General features: G+C 45.9%; 2 protein-coding genes across 3 annotated transcripts in view; one reads left to right on the top strand and one right to left on the bottom strand.

Moving 5' to 3' along the window:
• The window catches only part of chchd3a (coiled-coil-helix-coiled-coil-helix domain containing 3a), a 55,537-nt gene extending 52,686 nt beyond the window's left edge, over window positions 1–2,851 (bottom strand). The window contains exons 1-3 of the mRNA XM_083692302.1: window positions 2,643–2,851; window positions 1,262–1,663; window positions 586–721 (exon numbers count right to left, since the gene is read on the bottom strand). Of these exons, the coding sequence (XP_083548428.1) occupies window positions 586–721; window positions 1,262–1,663; window positions 2,643–2,723 (619 nt within the window). The 5' untranslated portion in view covers window positions 2,724–2,851. The remainder of the gene's footprint in view (window positions 1–585; window positions 722–1,261; window positions 1,664–2,642) is intronic.
• Window positions 2,852–6,672: 3,821 nt separating this feature from the next.
• exoc4 (exocyst complex component 4) overlaps window positions 6,673–18,743 on the top strand; it is a 100,321-nt gene continuing 88,250 nt past the window's right edge. The window contains exons 1-6 of one of the 2 annotated variants that reach the window (XM_083692505.1): window positions 6,673–6,770; window positions 8,439–8,628; window positions 9,041–9,235; window positions 11,907–12,091; window positions 13,831–13,940; window positions 16,020–16,275. In XM_083692505.1, coding sequence (XP_083548631.1) covers window positions 6,691–6,770; window positions 8,439–8,628; window positions 9,041–9,235; window positions 11,907–12,091; window positions 13,831–13,940; window positions 16,020–16,275 — 1,016 coding nt within the window. In that variant the 5' untranslated portion in view covers window positions 6,673–6,690. The remainder of the gene's footprint in view (window positions 6,771–8,438; window positions 8,629–9,040; window positions 9,236–11,906; window positions 12,092–13,830; window positions 13,941–16,019; window positions 16,276–18,743) is intronic. The other variant, XM_083692506.1, reaches the window with a different exon arrangement.

An 18,743-nucleotide genomic window follows, 5' to 3' on the forward strand; every position in this document is an offset into this window, starting at 1 on the left:
TGGTGGGAACTGAGACAAGTATGTTCTGTATGGTGAACAACTTGCAAGACACTAACTGAGCCAATACGCCATTTTGAGGGGGTTGAACGCCCAACATTCAAAAACTAGGAAAAGAAAAGGGCTACTTGGCTAGAATGGAGGGGCCTACATTAATTGCAGCATCAATTCATTAACAAGTAAGAATTAATCGTTCCATTAATGGTTTGGTGATGGCAATGAATCATAATATGAGAGGCCATTGTGAGCAGCATTCTGAGAGTGAAGGCTAATTGTGATTTAAAAAAAAAAAAAAAAAGTTTATTCAGTAGGCTGACTTAAAAGTACTCGGTCAAAATACACAAAAGAACTAGGCTTAACTTTGAACCTAAGCTGACTACTACCCTACTCAAGCTGTCAATGCACCAGGTATACAAGTCCAGAATCCGATATCAGTTGGTTAATACCAGCAGACAATGCAGCTCTCAAGAGCCTCAACTCTCTGTCTCTGATCTTAGTGTAGTGAACTCATTGACAGTGTCAGTATCTGAGGGCATGTAGGGTATATGCATGGAGTCGCTAGGACCAGTATTCTGGTGCAGTACTCACCTACTGGTGCTGCTGGTGGAGGTGGTGGGGGAGGTGCAGTTTCTGGTTCTGGCTCTGGGGCAGGAGGAGGAGGAGGAGGGGTGGCAACTGGTTCCACTGCAGGCGGGGGAGGAGGGGCTACTGGTTCCACTTGGGGCTGAGGAGGAGGGGCAATTGGTTCACAAGGGGGCGGAGCAACAAATTCAGGCAGCGGAGGCGCAGCTATGGGCTCCACAAGCAGAGGAGGCGGGGAGAAAGCTTCAGGAGGGGGCGGCATGAGAGCGACAGGCTCAATATCAGATGAGGAGATGGTTTCCATTGTAGGAAGGGCCATGGGTTCCATTAGGGAAGGAGGAGGAGGCGCTATGGGTTCAATGGCAGCAGGAGGTGCTATGGGTTCAATCACAAGGGGAGGGGGAGGTGCTATGGGTTCAATCACAAGGGGAGGAGGAGGTGCAAGCAGAGCAATGGGTTCCATAGCGAGAGCAGGGGCAGGAGCAGGGGCCAGGGGTTCAATGGGAGCAGGAGGAGGAATAGGGAGGGATACCAGCTCAACAGGAGGAGGTGGCAGGGTTACCAGCTCAACAGGAGGAGGTGGCAGGGTTACCAGCTCAACAGGAGGAGGTGGCAGGGTTACCAGCTCAACAGGAGGAGGTGGCAGAGTTACCAGCTTAACAGGAGGAGGAGGGAGGGTTACCAGCTTAACAGGAGGAGGTGGCAGGGTTACCAGCTCAACAGGAGGAGGTGGCAGGGTTACCAGCTCAACAGGAGGAGGTGGTGGGGAGGCCACAGGCTCAATAGCAGCTGGGGCAGAAGGAGATGGGATCACCATGTCAATGATGATGGGAGCTGATACCTGTTCCATGGGGGGTGGAGGTGGAGGGGGGGCCACTACCTCCATGACAGATGGAGGTGGTGCGATGGGTTCTATGGGTGGAGGGGGAGGCAGTGGGGTGGTGATGGGTTCAAAGGGGGGAGGCACTGGGAGGAGGAGGGGGGAGGGATCAGCCACAGGGGGAGGTGGGGGGATTCGTGGAGGTGTGCGGGGGTAGAGGGGAGCCGTGGGCTCCTTCATCCGATTGATGACATTCTCAGAGAGCTGAAAAAGAAGAGAAGAGCACTTGTTAGAAAACCAGGGGAAAGACTTTCCATTTGCATTTATATTACAAGGTATGGGTAGAACTGAACACTTATTTTTTGCAGTTAAAAAGTTTTAGTCTGAGGATGATATGAAGTTGAAGGTGTGATCTTGCAAGGCTACAATTCAACCGTTGTACTTTAAAGTAGCATACAGCAATGGGTAGGCGGCAACCTATGAGAGTAGTGCCCATATGTGATTATACAACCTTATCCAACTGCAACAGTAGCTTAAATATTCAATCTTCCTATCTAGGTCTATCAACTTACAAGCAGTCCAAAACCAGGACTGTGGAAATTATCCACAGTTATCTGCAGAAAAACACGTCAATGCTTGTGAAATGGGAGGGGCCTTGTATTGTTGTGTTGGTGTGCACCAACACGTGTGACACGTCTGAATGACAGCCAAAAGAGACAACATGACAGCCACAGAATCTTATAAAAGACAACATTGGCTTTGGTAGGCAGTGGCTAAAGGGAACTTCACACCAAAGTCTTATCGTGTAAAGCCTCTCTATATTTAACTAAAATTGGCACGCAGTGACTCTGCTACAGTTCAAACCTGACACGTGACAGGGAATAAACAACAACATTGTCTAGAACATCAAAAATGTGTTTCAAAAATACATGCGTGACAGCTGGAACATAATTTAGGACATTGAATAAAGACATTTGCAGAGACGTACTGTACCTGTCGGCCAATGTTGGTACAGTAGGTCATTCATTGACACAAGATCAAGAGCACCCTACGCCATATCATAAACGTCAACATCACACTGACAGCTAGCGAGTTGGCCTGCTGTAGCTACAGCATTGTCACAGGGTTTTCATTGATTAAATAGTAATTGCTTGCACACACAATAATCTCGTTGGAACAGTCGAATGTCATTTCGGAATCCAATTCTTCATTCATTGTTGTACCACTGCTTTCTGTCACTCACCCTTACGCCCTTCACAACAGTGATGTTGTCATTCTCATCCGACTCAAAGGAGACGCGGCGCGTGCTATTGTTAGTTCCCATCTCAATCAGCGAAAGCGACAATCAATTACATACAATGGAAATTGTTGTCATCCACCTGTTTTTAGTCAAAATGATCTATTCACCTAGCCGGTAACAGGGAGCTAGGCCCGCACGCCTCTGTTTCACCCAAGAATAGATACACTTCCGTAGCATGACATCACTGAACAAGAAAGGATGTGTTCATTGGAGAAGCGAGTCCCCGTTGTGCAACAGTGGTGTTCATTGGTTACGGAATATTATAGACGCTAGACAGAACTAATCAGTCCAACGTCGCAGAACATGTTTCATAAGAGAAAAGCCCAAATACATGACTGAAAAGAAGCAGAAACAGAAATTGCAAAACAAGAGAAAATATGACACTGAATAGATCTACAATAGGCTATATTTTGTATTGTAGTTTTTTTCAACACAAATATGTCTAAATGTGGATATACTAATACCTTCTTGTATCATCACAGCCCTGAGAAATTCCAATGCAAAAGCCCTCTAAACTACCATGTTACAATTGGCATTGACATAAAGAGATGTAGTACAACATACAATACATATCTTCCATACATTTGATCATAAAATCTAACGTGTGCGAGTGAATATTTCAAATAGATACTGTAAAATGGGCAGGTTAGTAGGCTCATGTTGACAGCAGTTGGCTTACACACACACACACACACACATACACACACACACACACATACACACACACACACACACACACAGCACGTTTCCATGTTTTTCTGAATAGTTTTCAAATGTGCACAATGAAGCCATGTCGGTAAGAATCACAGCAAACAGTGGGAGACGCATTTTCCCAAGGGAATCTCTTGACTCCAGACATTCACCATTTGGTAACTGATTACATGATAAACATTTACCCTGGGCAGCAATGCCCTCAAGAGCACACTGCAAGCCAAGAGTACTATTGTTCACAGAGCTTATAAAATAAAAGATTGAATTGAACAATGCACTATAACAACTACCAGTCAGCCTCTCCTGGTTACTTGTTACTGTAAAGATAAACAATAGCTGTGTCTAACAGGCTACTGATGCTGATATGTGTGAGTGGGTTATATCTTACTTGGCAGCTATTGATGAGAGTGTTTTTATTCTATCCTGAAAAACAATGTAGTGGGAGGGTTAGTTACTGTGTGTGGGTGAGATAACTTAATTAGAATTTATCTTTGAGATGATGTAACAGAGAACATTTGCAGATCCTCCATTGAATAGACATTTTATATTTCATATTTCATTTTGTACATATTGCATATGCTGTTACTATAGAAACCAACATTGTACACCTTATTTATACAAACATCTTTTCACATTGTCTCCCCTCCTTTGATGCAAGAGTTCTAATTGGTTTGGGTAAACTGTTACTGTATCAAAAAACCCATCTCACTCCTTTCCCCAATTTCTTCTCTGTAGGCCATTAGTCACTGATGTGTCATCTGCCTGAGTCTTCTGCATATTCATCCTTGTTCTGCAGGAATATATTTGTATTTGAAGCAGGGGAGGCTGTTGGAGGTGTTTGATAACACATATGTTTGATACCATTCTTCATTCCATTCCATGCATTACCCGTCCTCTGATTTCTGCCTCCACCAGCCTCCCCTGATCTGAAGATAGTACAGTATCCACCTTAGTAAGATAGTATACTCTGTAGTCCTACCATACAACTTTATACACCTAAAACTCAGATGTGAACTGTCCAAAAAGTTCCAAATGAAACACTGAAGGAGCACTAAAAGTTACAAGGGACAGGCCCTTGAGGTATGGCCCTTGTCCTTAACACTGGCAGATGTCACTCACAGCAATCATTTAGTCGACATCTGCAGACCCTGCTGAAAAATAACCTTGGTGCCATGTCATTAGATAAGAGGGCAGGAGATTATTTGGAGTGATGGGACATTGGCTGCAGGGAGAGGCGATGATAAGAACTTTAAAATTAAACCTGGCCCTGGGAAGCTTGCACAGTCAAAAGAAATAGTGGCCCCGCACCATGCTGTGATTGTTTCTTTTTTGGAGGGAACACAAAGATCGCCCACAATGTTATCTCTGCAGTCCACAGTCACATCAATCAGCACAGGGGCTGCGGGATCGACCCCTTTCCCTCCAAAATCGATTCCTTCTCCCATTTTGTTTGGTACAGCAGAGATTGTCAGAGATACAGAGGAATAGTTCCACCAAACACACCATTATATGTCCTAAAAACAGAAAGCCATTAACACACTCACACATAATCACTCACACACACACACACACAATCACACATACTCTCTCTTTCTCACCTGTCTCCCCCCTTCTCTGCCTCACTTTCTCTCTCTCTCTCTCTTATTTAAAGTGTGTTATTTAAGTGTGCCATTTCACGTCCTTATTTACTTGTGGAGCTGACTTCATGATTGAGGACAGATTTGTTTGGTTTGCTCTGACTCTCTCTAGTCTCTTTCTCCAGTCTCTCCCCTCTTTCTCACCCGCTCTCCTCACACCTTTTCACTCTGTCTGTCTGTCTGTCTGTCTGTCTGTCTGTCTCTCTGTCTGTCTGTCTGTCTGTCTGTCTGTCTGTCTGTCTGTCTGTCTCTCTCTATATAGGCTTTATTGGGTGGCGAAAAGGACATCTGAGGGAGTATATGTGAAGGAAATTAAAGGTTTACAGTTTGGATTATTTGGAGGTATAGCTTTGTTATTATAAACAATCTATCAGGGGTACAGTAGTACTTAGGATGACACAGTTCAAGCAGGAGCTTGGAGCATGAATGTTTTTTACTTTAGGGTAACAGTAATCTTGAATATTCGTTTTCAATGCTGTCTGGCTGGATTGGGAGTTTGGATAGAGGTAGAGTCTGTTTTTAAAAATAATATATCAGAGATATTGCTACAGTAAGATGACATACTCTAAGAAGAGCCATGTAGTATTTAGGGTTGAGAATTTGCAGGCAGGTCTAGTTTGCTTCCATTCATGCCCTTTAGGAGTTTAGCAGCCAGGTAATATTTCAGAGACACAGCTAAGATGACATACTGTAAGAAGAGGCTTGTAAACCTTCACAACATGAAACTATACACCATCCTAGAGCTGATAATTCTAAAGGGCATGAATGGTATTACAGGCATACTAGACCTGCCTGTAAATGTTCAACCCTAAATACTACAAGACTCTTCTGAGAGTATGCCATTTTAGTTGTACCTCTGATTTATAATTTAAAACCCCAGATATCAAGCTTTATCCAAACTCCCAATCCAGCTAGAGAGCTCTTATGCATGATCTCTAAATGGAATGGAGGAACCCCCCCCAAAAAAACATTTTACTTGCATCTGTACTGGTCAAATCTGAAAATACATAATTTTCAGTTTTCCATTTACTGACATTGATTTCTGAAATTCTAAAATTAAGTATATGTTACAAAAAAGCTTTACAGGTTACTGATGCCCTATGAGGTTACATAGAGGCCCTATGAAGTTTCATAGAGTATTGAAGTTACATGGAAGCTCTCTCTTTCTCTCTCCAGACTAGATTACTGAATGGGTAAATGCAATGCCATAATTTATCTTCCTTAATTGTATATTTATTAATACATTTCTGAGGATATGAGGCATTTTAATTTGAAATTGAGTTCAATACTGTTGGATGCCAGTTGTATTAGTTGATAGTGATACCAGAACAGATGTCAAATCAAATTGACAAATTATACATCATCATCATCATCATCATCATCATCATTACTACCACCACCACTACCAAAATCATAATCATCATCAACAACATGCAGCTGAGAGTATGACTTTATCAAAAAATATAATTTTGTGTTGATAAAAAAACGAATGTGGCTGTATCAAAAACTACAAAAAACAAAAGCAGACCTCGAGTTTTTCGACTACAACTCCCAGATTATTAGAGGAGCTTTCACTGCCGAAGCCGTTCCTCACCTCTGATTGGCTTGGCTTGTCCTTCTGTTTGGGTGCAGCAGCTGGAAAAATGGCAGCTGATACAGGGAGATACAGGAGTGCTGTAAGCAAAAGCAAAGACCCTTCGGGCTTACTTATCTCCGTCATAAGGTAAGCTGACACAAATGTATTGTTCAATGATACTGCTAACATTGGGAGCGTTAGTGGCAATTGTTTTGAAGCCTATTGTTTTCGGCCTGTTGGATAATGAAGCTCGTCAGCTAGCTAGCATCTTAAGTTAGCTAGCTACATCCTTCCTGTGTCAAAAATGACAGCTGAGGAAAGGTTTTCCTATTCAGTCGGATAACATCCTTTATCTTTGTGAGTGTTGTCTTGATAATAAACTCTCCTATACTAGCTAGCTTTATGCAAGCTATTGAGAGGAAAACACTGCAATGTTTACCAAGATAAAAGGTTAGCTAGCTGTTAGCACGCTGTGCTACTAGCTGTTATTGCTTTATGACTGTCACATAGCCTGGTAGTACACACCCACTCGTGACTGATATTCGCTACATTTTGGGATATTCTGCCCCTTATTCATGATTCAATAAATTGCTTTGGCCCTGGAGCAGCTTTGCTTTTGACCGTTCAATTAGTTTGTGTGTGTGTGTGTGTGTGTGTGTGTGTGTGTGTGTGTGTGAGAGAGAGAGAGAGAGAGAGAGAGACATAGATATTCAGCTAGTTGTAAAGTATAGCCACAGTAAACAAATGGACGTCTCTCTTAACTGTATGCTTTTCGCCTCAAGATGACAGTTTTACAGCTGTCACTTACTGTAGAGTCTGACTAGTCTTAGTCTGACTTGACAAAGACTGCCTCACCTTAACTTTCTCTCATTTCCTAATTTGGCAAATGCCACTATCTGCCTTTGAACTAGATTAGTCAGATTTAGCCCAGCCTAGGTTACGGTGACGGATGAGGTTGCATCTTAAGGTGATGGTTAGGGTTTCCAATGTCAACATGTGTGATCATGTGTGAGGAAGATTATTTGGGTTGATGGGGCTGCTCAATATCCATACAAATTAACTTTATTCCTGAAGCAGCGATGGAAAACTCCAAACATGGCACTCTGCATTTCTGCTTAGTGTGCAGGTACACCAGAGGGTCACTGTAAACGAAGAAGCAGATGCTTCTTCAGAATGCAAAGTTTTCCACCGTGGCTTATGGTATTAAGTTAATTTGTATAGATATTAAGCAGCCTCTTTGATATTTCCTGGGGCCAATGAGAATCTCAGATGATGGGGAGTACGTGGATACATTAAAACCTGGGATAAGTGGTAACGGTCAGGTAAGGGCACTCATGGTTGAATTAAGTCGCAAGCCATTACGCCGACACTCCATCCCATGAAATGAGATGGAGTGTCGTGTCGGAGGAGCTAGTGTGCATCATCATGATCCACTCAGAGGAATGAGCTGCAAACATCCTCTCGCCAGTGTTTAGTTGTGAAGAGCTGTGAGACTCCAAACTGTTTTCACGACCTGCTGTCAATAACTTTAGCGAGGACCCAATGTAATGTGAATGAGACAGTCGAGTGCAGAGGTTACCGGAGGCCAAGTCGAGGGCCATGCACATGAAAAGTTTTCCATCCCAAAAGGTTCCTTCCTTGAGGGTTTGTGGGAGGTGACAAGAAATTACTAATAGAGAGAAACAAACATTATTTCGCCGACAGCATATTACTAACAAAGGAGTGCAATCCAATGTGCTTTCCTAGACGTCACTAGAGAGCTTCCAGAGGTTCTTAGTAGTCACTCTGGCCTGCTCTCTGTCCCTCCGTGTGTAGGACCTTATCCAGCAGCGATGACGTGCAGGACAGAGAGACTGAGAAGGGCCGTCTGGAGGAGGCCTTTGAGAAGTGCGACCGAGACCTGGACGAGCAGATCGTCCAGCACTACGCTGAGCTGACCACCGCCATCAGAACCTACCAGAGCATCACCGAGCGCATCACCAGCTCCCGCAACAAGATCAAACAGGTGAGAGGGAGACACACAGGAACGTATGAACACACACACACACGCGCGCGCACTCACTCACAAGTCTTTGAATAATGTGTATTTGTAGTGCGAAGCGGAGTGATGGTCCCAGGGAGTTGTTCACCAAGGATGTTAACGTGTGTGTGTGTGAGGTTGACTCTGACACCTCCATCATTGATCGAGCCTCTGGGATAGCACATCAGAGTATTTCACTGTGTGTGTGTGTGTGTGTGTGTGTGTGTGTGTGTGTGTGTGTGTATGTGTGTGTGTATGTGTGTGTGTATGTGTGTGTGTGTGGTTAGTGTGATCTACACACAGAGGTGTTTTGGGTTAATATGACTCTTTCGACAGCGAAACCAGCTACTGAACACGAGCCGGTGTCTCACCGCCATGACGACTCTTCCTCCCCCAGGTGAAGGAGAACCTGCTGTCGTGTAAGATGCTGCTCCACTGTAAGAGAGACGAGCTGAGGAAGCTGTGGATCGAGGGCATCGAACACAAACATGTCCTCAACCTGCTGGACGAGATTGAGAGCATCAAACAGGTCCCTCAGAGACTGGAGACCTCCATGGCCAGCAAGCACTACCTACATGCCACCGACATGCTGGTGAGTGTGTGTGGCGGGTGGGGATGGAATAGTGTGTGTGTGTGTGTGTGTGAGCGCGTAAGGGTACAGTTACAAGTTACAGGCACAGTTTGCAAATATTGAATGAAAGCTTGTTGTACCGGAGGTGCAAAATACCTAGACTGTATTTGATAAATAGACGAAACAGTGTTTGGTTTTGGTCAAGCCTCATAGTTATGTCTTAACGACTAGAAAGAATGTTGATTTGAATGTTGAATTTGTGGACGTCTGTGGCTCAGTTGGTAGAGCAACGCGGAGGTTGTGGGTTCGATTCCTGCTGGGACCATATATACTGAAAGGTATATGCACTCTCTGCAATGTAAGTCGCTTTGGATAAAAGCGTCAGCTAAATGGCATATTATATATATATATATATATGCCATATATACATATTCTTATATATATATATATATATATATATATATTCTTATATTATGTATCACAGTGTGTATGGGATCCTAGCCTGTTTGATTTGTTGTAGAGCTTGTAGGCCCGACCTCCCTGCGACTGACTCGGATCCCTGCCTTCTTGCCTTGGTTTCTGAAATTCCCACACAAGACTGTCAGCGTCGATTACTGTACACAAGGTGTTTCAATTTAGGGCTCAGTCAGAGAGAGCATGCAGAGAGAGTTCTCTCTCTCTCTCTCTCACTCACTCACTCACACACACACTCTCTCTCGCTTGCTCACTCCTTGTTTTCTCCCTCTCTTTCCATCCCTCTGTCTCCGTCTCTCTATCTCTCTCTCTCTCTCTCTTTCCATTCTCCATCCTTCATCCTGTCTCTGTCACTCCTGCGAGACTCCCTGATGTGTTCATTCCCGACATGCTGTCACTCATTACTGCACTCATCTGTCAGATTAACGTCTCCCTTACTTTTGTGTGCTCTCTCCCTCCCTCCCTCCATCCTCTCCTCCCTCCCTCTATCTCCCTCCCTCTGCCTCCCATGCTTTCTCACCCCTTCTTTCCTCCCGCTCTCTCCTTTCTCTCTCTCTCTCTCTCTCTCTCTCTCTCTCTCTCTCTCTCTCTCACTGTCCTCATGGCAAATAGAATTCAGAATGCTCTCTCTGTGCCTCTAAATGGCAGTGTTACCAGACCCCATGGGGTTAGCAAGGGACAAGACTGTCTCACATTCCAAAAAAAGCCTTACCTTCTCTCTCACCTCCCCTCCTCCCATCCCCCCCCCCCCCACACACACCTACCTGCTGACACCCCCCTTGGAGCCCAGTGTGCACCAGAGAGGCCAGTGATGGGCTGTCACACAAATGCAGTCCCCCTCTCCTCCCCCCCTCCTGTGAGTTTCCCTCTCCCTCTCTCCCCCACTGCTAATGCACAGGGGGCCTCATATCCTTGATTAGCTTGACAGCCAAGGCTCCCTAACGATGTTAACCAGACCTTCTTCTGTCATCTTGATCCACTGGTAATGAGACACACACACACACACACACATACACACACACATATACATACACACTTGCCGAAACACACACTCACTAATGCACTCGCATGGACTCAGATATGCACACCGACTCGCACGCACGCACGCACACACACAGTTGGCCTTGATGCGTACACTGTTCACACACGCCCATACACACGCAGGCATGCAGAGTTATCCTATTAAGCTGATGGGGGCTGATCATGCACTGCATTAGCACATCTTTCTGCTAATGTGGCTCTCATTTGCATCAACACACACTTGACCCGTGTCCCCTCTCCCCCTCCTTCCCTCCGGCCCGCCCCAATGATACACATGACTCTCTCCGGAGCGCTATCATCCCGCCATTAGCGCCCTTTCATAGAAAAAAACACTCATTTACCGGCATGAAGATTTATTAAATATAAACACGCCATAACCACCCCTGCTAATGAAAATGAGAAGGGGGGGGGGGGGGGCTGAGATGAGAAATTAGAGTACGAGGGATAGAAAGGTGGAGGGGAGGAGAGGATGAGAGAGAGAGAGAGAGAAGGATCGACGTACTTTGTAAGTTTCCTCTGCGATGCTGATATGCTGATGACTTGTCCCCGTTCTGAATGCATTACTGTAGGAGTGGAGGAGCCCAGAGGGAGGACAACACCTGCTGTTGGTGAAGCATTACTATGTCTAATACCCTGTCCTCTGGTCCAGACACCCCCACAACGCTGATATACAGGTGGAATAAAGAGCCCCTCATGATCTACTCGCAAACATTAGGGTACCATCTCAGAAACTAATTGTGTCCGCAACTCTTTTTTTTTTTTATGGCCGCAGAAAATATAGGCGCTGTGGGGCATTGATGAATGATGCCCAAGTGTGCGGTTTCCTCTCCAGTACCGTTTTATAAACTCCTAGACATCTTGTGCAATGGCTAATGTTCTCGAGAATTGGTTCTTGTGCTCTACCAAGGTCAGAGGAGGCTGGTGGGGGTAGAAATCGTGGGACAAGCTCATTGTAATGCATGGGAGGGTGTATGATACCATTCCTCATTCCGTTCCATGCATTACAACATACGTGCAGGTGTTCAGAAGTGTGCTGAGAGGAATGACCAGGTGTGTTCAGGTGCTCTAAGGTGCAGTATTCCCAGGTACTGTACTGTAGTCCCATGTGTGTTCAGGTGTATCCAGGTATATACCAAAGTGTTTTCAGGTGCTCAAAGCTGCTGTATTCCCTGTGCAGGTGTCAGCGGTGGATGCTCTGGAGGGCCCCCTGCTGCAGGTGGAGGGACTGGGAGACCTGCGGCTGGAGCTCCACAGCAGGAAGCTCAACATCCACCTGGTCCTCATTGACGAGCTGCACCGCCACCTCTACATCAAGTCCACCAGTCTTGGCCACAAGAACAAGGACAAGGGACGCACAGCGGGGTGAGTGTGTGTGTGTGTGTGTGTGTGTGTGTGTGTGTGTGTGTGATTGAGTGTGTGTGTGTGATTGAGTGTGTGTGTGTGTGTGATTGAGTGTGCGTGTGTGTGATTGAGTGTGTGTGTGATTGAGTGTGAGTGTGTGTGTGTGTGTGTGTGTGTGTGTGATTGAGTGTGGGGCTTTGTCGGCCGGTAAAAGGAGACCGGAGTAGAGGTCAATCCCATGTCCCACCAATTGAAATTTATGAAATTTAATACAGGGATTAATTGAATTTGATTCATTTTATAGACTAATTGAAATAACATTGGCCATGGCCCTGCTCCATAGCCCAATTTGGGGCTTTTAACTCCCATGCATCACTCCTAAATGGTCCTGAATTAGTAAAATTGAAAACTCATTGATATTGGAGGACAAAGGTTAGGGCTAGTTTCCCAGACCCAGACTAAGATAAATCCTGGACCAAAAACCAGATTCTTTACAGAATCTACAGACTGTAAAACCAGATTTTTTACAGAATCTACAGACTGTAAGGCCGGTGTCCCAGGCACAGATTAAGCCTAATACTAAACTACAAAGCAACGAGGCACAGGATGTTAAAGTTTTAATGTTGTGCACACTACAAAATTCAAGTGAACTTGTTGGGTGCCTGAAGTGTGTGTGGGTGTTCTTTCTGCTTTGGAAAGTGATTGCATCACTGAGAAAAATGTTTGTAATCAACCAATTATTGCCGACACCATCGTATTAAACAGGCCGCCCTCCCAACACCTACTCCCCCATTCCACACAGGGCAATTAGACACCACGTCTTTTTGTCCGTCAGTGTTTTGCACTTCCCTGCTCTAAACTTCGTAGGGGACCAAAAATGTGGCTGTCACACCACTTAGTGAAAACAACGCTAATTCATTCAAGGGAGCAGGAGAGGAGAGGGAGGTAGAATGATAATATGTGTATTTGTGTTAGTTGGTCTTCGTCAACAGCCTACGCACCTGTCAGGGGGATATAACTGACGCCCCTGTTAGAATGCCATAAGGACTCGAGCTGCAACCACTGAGCTAATTCCTATGTGCAAAGACGCAAGCGCCTAACGCATTAGGCTAATGCAGGTCGGTGACCTCATGAAGTGTGTTGTTTTGCTGCTGTGTGTGTGTGTGTGCGTGTGTGTCTGTCTTGAGAGTGTATGTGTTGAGAGTGTGTGTGTGTGTTTTGAGAGTGTGCCTTCTGATATCTGTGTGTGTGTGTGTGTGCACACGCGATTGTTTGTTTGTGTGTGTGTGTATACAGCCCAGTAATTATTGTTCTGTGCTCTGGCGGGGAGGAGTGATTTATTAGTTGGGTTCAGAGAGTGACAGGTTATAGCCTCTATACTGAGGAAGGCGGTAACAACAGCCCACCTCCATGTGCCCTACCCACTTAGCAGGGCCAGTTTACACTGCTGAGGGAAAAAGTGTGAATTGTTTCCAGTTTGCCAAGACCTGTTAAGTGGTTCATTGCAAAGCTCAGCCACACATGATTGTGTTTTTTGAGAAACAGGGACGCTTTAGCTCAGACCTCTGTCTCTGCAGCATTGGGAGGTTGATGTTATTGTAGGCTATAGGCTACCTTTATCTACCACGTTTGATGATGGTGATGGTGGTGCAGACGCCAATTAGAATCTGCACGTTGATGTGGCCGATGATGAAGATGCCGGCATTAATGAGGTCCCTCCTAATGTTGTTGATTGTGGTATTCTCTCTCTCCCCCCCCAGGGCCACAACTAAAGACACTTCTCCTCTGTCCGTGCTGGACGTCAGCACTCTGTCCACCCCTCGCAAGCTCATGGACTCTTCCCAGTTCAGCACCCCGGGGACCAGCAGCGGTAAGAACACTGCAGAGAAAAGGGAGATAGAGGCAGAGAGGGAGGGGTACATAGAGTGCAGTGTAGATGGAAATGGGAAATACATATAGCTTACCATAAAGAGACAAAGAGGGATCTTGAAAGGTCAGAGATAGGAAAACAGGAGGGGTGAAAGGAGAGGTGGAATGGCAGATGAGGAAAGCTATATCCACACATGGGGGTGACACAACGCTACAAAACCACCAGTGGTCATTCACTGTCAAAGGACGATGGCGACTCGACAAGGCTTCGGGCGATACAACCCTAACCCTAACCCGTTAAAACAAAGCCTAACCCTAACCCTTTTTTTACATGCTAACATGCACCATTGTGCACCGCCACCAAACGCGCTGCGCGTGACGCGTAGTGGAGTAGAACTACCCATGCCCACCTCGCCAGAGTCACGGGACAAAATGGCTGTGTGTGTCGACGCTGAAGAGAGGAGGAAGGAGGAGGATGAATAGACAGAGTGAGATAAATGACGAGTTAAGAGAATCCATCATTCATGATGGAACTTTCTAGTCACAACTTTTACTCTGGCAACGTTCATCGCGATAATGAAATCATTAGTGGGGATCACACTGCACACGCACACACACACACGCACACACACCTCCCAATCCCCCACACACACACCCCTCCCAATCCCACATACACACACACCCCTCCCAATCCCACATACACACTTAACTTAAAGTCCCCTTTTTTTTTTTATCATCTGTGTGTGTTTTATTCACGCACGCGGCACATACATCACAGCGTCATTAGAGTGTTATCATGCTCCATACATTCCCACAGCCACATCATAATCAACCCAGCCCCTCCATATGTGCCATTAGTCACCATGCATCACTGTCAGCACTGCAGAGGGAAGAGCATTCATTATCCTCATACAGTAGCTCATCTGTTTATGGTGCTATGGGTGTGTGTGTGTGTGTGTGTGTGTGTGTGTGTGTGTGTGTGGGTGTGGGTGTGTGTGTGTGTGGGAGAGTAGCTTTATGATTTCCATATCTCATATCCCAGAGCTGTGGACCACAAACAAGATGATTAAGAAAAGGTTAATCTCATCACCCATTCCCCCTAGATATTTCTCCATCTCGCTATCAATCTACTGTTTATATGTCTGCACCCACACTCTCTGTGCCCCAACCACCCCTCTCTGTGCCCCAACCACCCCTCTCCCGCCAGACCTTTGTGTCATCATGCCTGCCTCATCCCCCACCTCCCTCCCTCCCTCTCTCTCTCTCTCTCTCTTTCTCTCTCTTTCTCTCTTTACGCTGTGATGGGAATTCCTCCCTCCCAGACACGCTTAATCTGACATGCTGGCAGTTCCCGGTCCCAGTCCCTATGCCAGCCCCTCACCCCCACCCCCCACCCTGAGAATCAACCATTGAGCTAATTACCTCAAACCCCCCCCCCCCCCCCCCCCCCACACACCCTTTAATTGCATCTGTTTTGGGGGGGGAATTTACTAACGCAGGTAGAGAGGACCCACTTAATTCCCACCTAGGGCCTATGTCATTCCCATCACTAACTGCAGTTTTCCTCCGCATTACGCTAAAATGCTAGCAATTAGCCGCTGCTGAGCCCTAAGTGCCGTGCCGTGATGATGAGGACAGTCACGACTGCCGAAACGTGGCTTCCATCAACGGCAAAGCTCCGGCTTTGTCTAATGGCTTCGGCGCACCTCATTTGTAGATGGTAATTGTGGTAATTATAGGCAAACTACAGTCGGAAAAAAAATACATCCAAAGTTGAAAGTCCATTAAGTTGCCATAAACATTAACTCTCTTAACATTCTCCACATTGAAGGGAATTGGAAGTTGCATCAGACAGAAATTTGCACTGCCACTCACAATTTAGCCTCTAATACGGCTAGGCGATATGGAGAGAGGGAGGAGGAGAGGAAGGGGTGGTTCAGGTGTGAGGAGGAGAGAGGGAGATGCAGCAGCATTGCTGATGGTTGTAGTAAGCAAAATGATCATCACAGAGTTAAGACATGATGTGTGTGTGTGTGTGTTTTTGTGTGTCTTCCCGTGTGTGTCTCTCCCTCCCCACCAGTGCGTGAGCTGCAGCAGCAGCAGGAGGCCCGTGAGGCGGACCAGCTGACCGAGGCGGACCCGGAGGAGAACAGTGCTGAGTTCATGGGCATCCTCATCAAGGGCCTGGCCAAGCTCAAGAAGATCCCTGAGACCATCAAGGCCATCATGGAGCGGCTGGAGCCCGAACTGAAGCAGATCCTCAAGAGGTCCACCACCCAGATAGCTGACCACGCCTATCAGAGAGGAGAGAACCTCGCCCAGGAGAGCCAGCCTAGGTCAGGATGGAGGGATGGGGGGAGGGGGGGGGGGGAAGGGAGGGGGAAGAGGTTTGGGTTGGGTACCTTTGTAGTCTTACACAATCGACCAGCTTTGCTGAGGATGGAGGGAGCAAGCGAGGTAGAGGATATGAGGAGAGGGTAAGGGAGGAGGATGGAGGAGAGGAGACAAAGGCATGGTTTGCAACCAGGGGTTTGCGTTTCATCCTTGAATATGGTTTGGTACACTCACACATCCAGCCTACGTGACACTGGCTATAGTGTAGAGGTATGGCAATATGTCTCCACAATGAGCAAGACAAACAAACCAGTGGACAAGGAAGTTTTGCCTTGTTTTGAAACTTCTGACTTCTCTTGTGTTTTCGTAGGAAAATTCATTTAGATGAATAGCTCCTTCCTACAGTATCCCCCCTTCCCTCATTCCCCTTTACAGAAACACTAACAAAGCACCCAGTTAAAGCTTGCCTTCCCCTCTAAGTAATATCTCTCCTCCAGTCCTCTCCCTGGATCTCCTCGCCTGTTTTCTCCACCCTCTATTATCCCCTCTCGGATCAATTGCAGTCGTTTCTCCACTGTTATTCATAACTCCCTCATTTAAGGAAATGGAGAAATCCATAAAGCCAGGACCCAGGACGCTGCATTTCCCCTCAGCGTTCGGCAGTAAAAGAGCAAAACAAAAGATGCTGGAGAAGAAGAGAGATAATGATGGCACTTAAGAAAGCACTTACCCTCAGCAGAGATGAACACTGTTTTATTTATCTTTTTTTCTTTTCCCCCTTTTTTTTATTTAAATTTTTTTTTTTTTAATGTAGTCTTTTCCATTGTAGCTGTTGTTTCAAGAGGCTGTGATTGGTTTAGCCCTCTTGACAGGAAGCATTGTGGGTAGGCTACATAGGCTAGCCCTTACGTCTGGGCTGTATTCGTATTCCAAAAAAGGTTTCTCCCTCCTCCTTCCGTCATTATTCACTTGTCTTCACTGATCTGATGGCGCTGGAAAGGTGAAAGTGGGACTTAGCTTACAGTCCACCGACCCAACTGCTGTCGACCTGCAAAGGACAGAGAATAACTTGTTGGTCTGAAATGCAGCCATGGGGCTACTGTACTCAGACAGTCAACCAGGTATGAAACACAGTGGAGGTGTTGGGACTGTTGGGACACACACCTGACCCAGACCATGAAAACAGGCACACTGCTGCTTTAAACACACACACACACACACACACGCACACTCACACACTCACACACACAGGCAAAAACTCACACACGCGCACACACACACACACACACACACTCTAGACTTCGAACCATAGGTCTCAGTCCATTGGTCCTGAACCATTTAAAAGGAAGGTCTTGTTTTCTGTCAGAGATGTTCAGTCAGGCCGTGGCTGCCTCTGCTTGCTGAGTCTCATCGGTATGAGGCCGTAGCGTGGCTCATTCTCAACCCTGCCTTCTCTAGATTTTACTTTGTGTGTGTGTGTGCGCACTTTGTGTGTGTGTGTGTGCGTGTACATGAGTGTGTGCGTGGCCATGCGCGCGTGTGTATGTTTGCTTGTGCGAGTTCAACCAGGGGCCTGTTGCTATGGAAACCCCCACCAAAGTACCGGAGGAAAGGCGTTCATGCGTAATGCGCACACAGACAGAACGACTGACGATACCCAGCCTACTGCACAGTGTGACTAACGGATCCTGCAAAAATGCCTTACTTTCATGAGGGACATTCCTTTGATTTCTTTGGTTTTGTATATCAGCGTCTGCTCATCTCTTATCAGAGGAATGCATGTTGATAGGACAGGTTGATGTGTTGAGATGTTGTTTGGTTGGTTAAGATGTCGTCTTCATCTGGAGTCCGTAGAGATGGTCGTTGCAGCAGGTGGCTTTGGGGTCAGAGAGGAGGGACAGGGATAGAAGGGGTGCTGGTTTGTGTCTCCAGGCGGCCTGGAAAATCAGGGATCGTGAGATGTGATCTCCACTCAATGGTTAAAACATTATTATTACACTATGATTATCCTGATTGACATGCGCATGTTTTTGACCGTATCTAATTTTAAGATGTGGTGGTTATTTATTTTGGAGCATTTGTCAGATGTTCTTGGTGGGTGTCAATCCAATAGAGCACCTTTGGGATGTGGTGGAACGGGACATTCGCATCATGGATGTGCAGCCGACAAATCTGCAGCAATGATGCTATCATGTCAATATGGACCAAAATCTCTGAGGAATGTTTCCAGCACCTTGTTGAATCTATGCCACAAAGAATTAAGGCAGTTCTGAAGGCAAAAGGGGTCCAACCCGGTACTAGCAAGGTGTACCTAATAAAGTGGCCGGTGAGTGTGTGTGTGTGTATATCTATATCTATATATGTATATCTAAATCTATATATCTATAGATATAGATATATATCTATCTATCTATATATATCTATATATCTATATATATATATCTATATATATATATATATATATATATAT

The sequence above is a fragment of the Argentina silus genome (genome assembly GCF_951799395.1).
Source record: "Argentina silus genome assembly, chromosome: 20".
Taxonomy (NCBI): domain Eukaryota; kingdom Metazoa; phylum Chordata; class Actinopteri; order Argentiniformes; family Argentinidae; genus Argentina; species Argentina silus.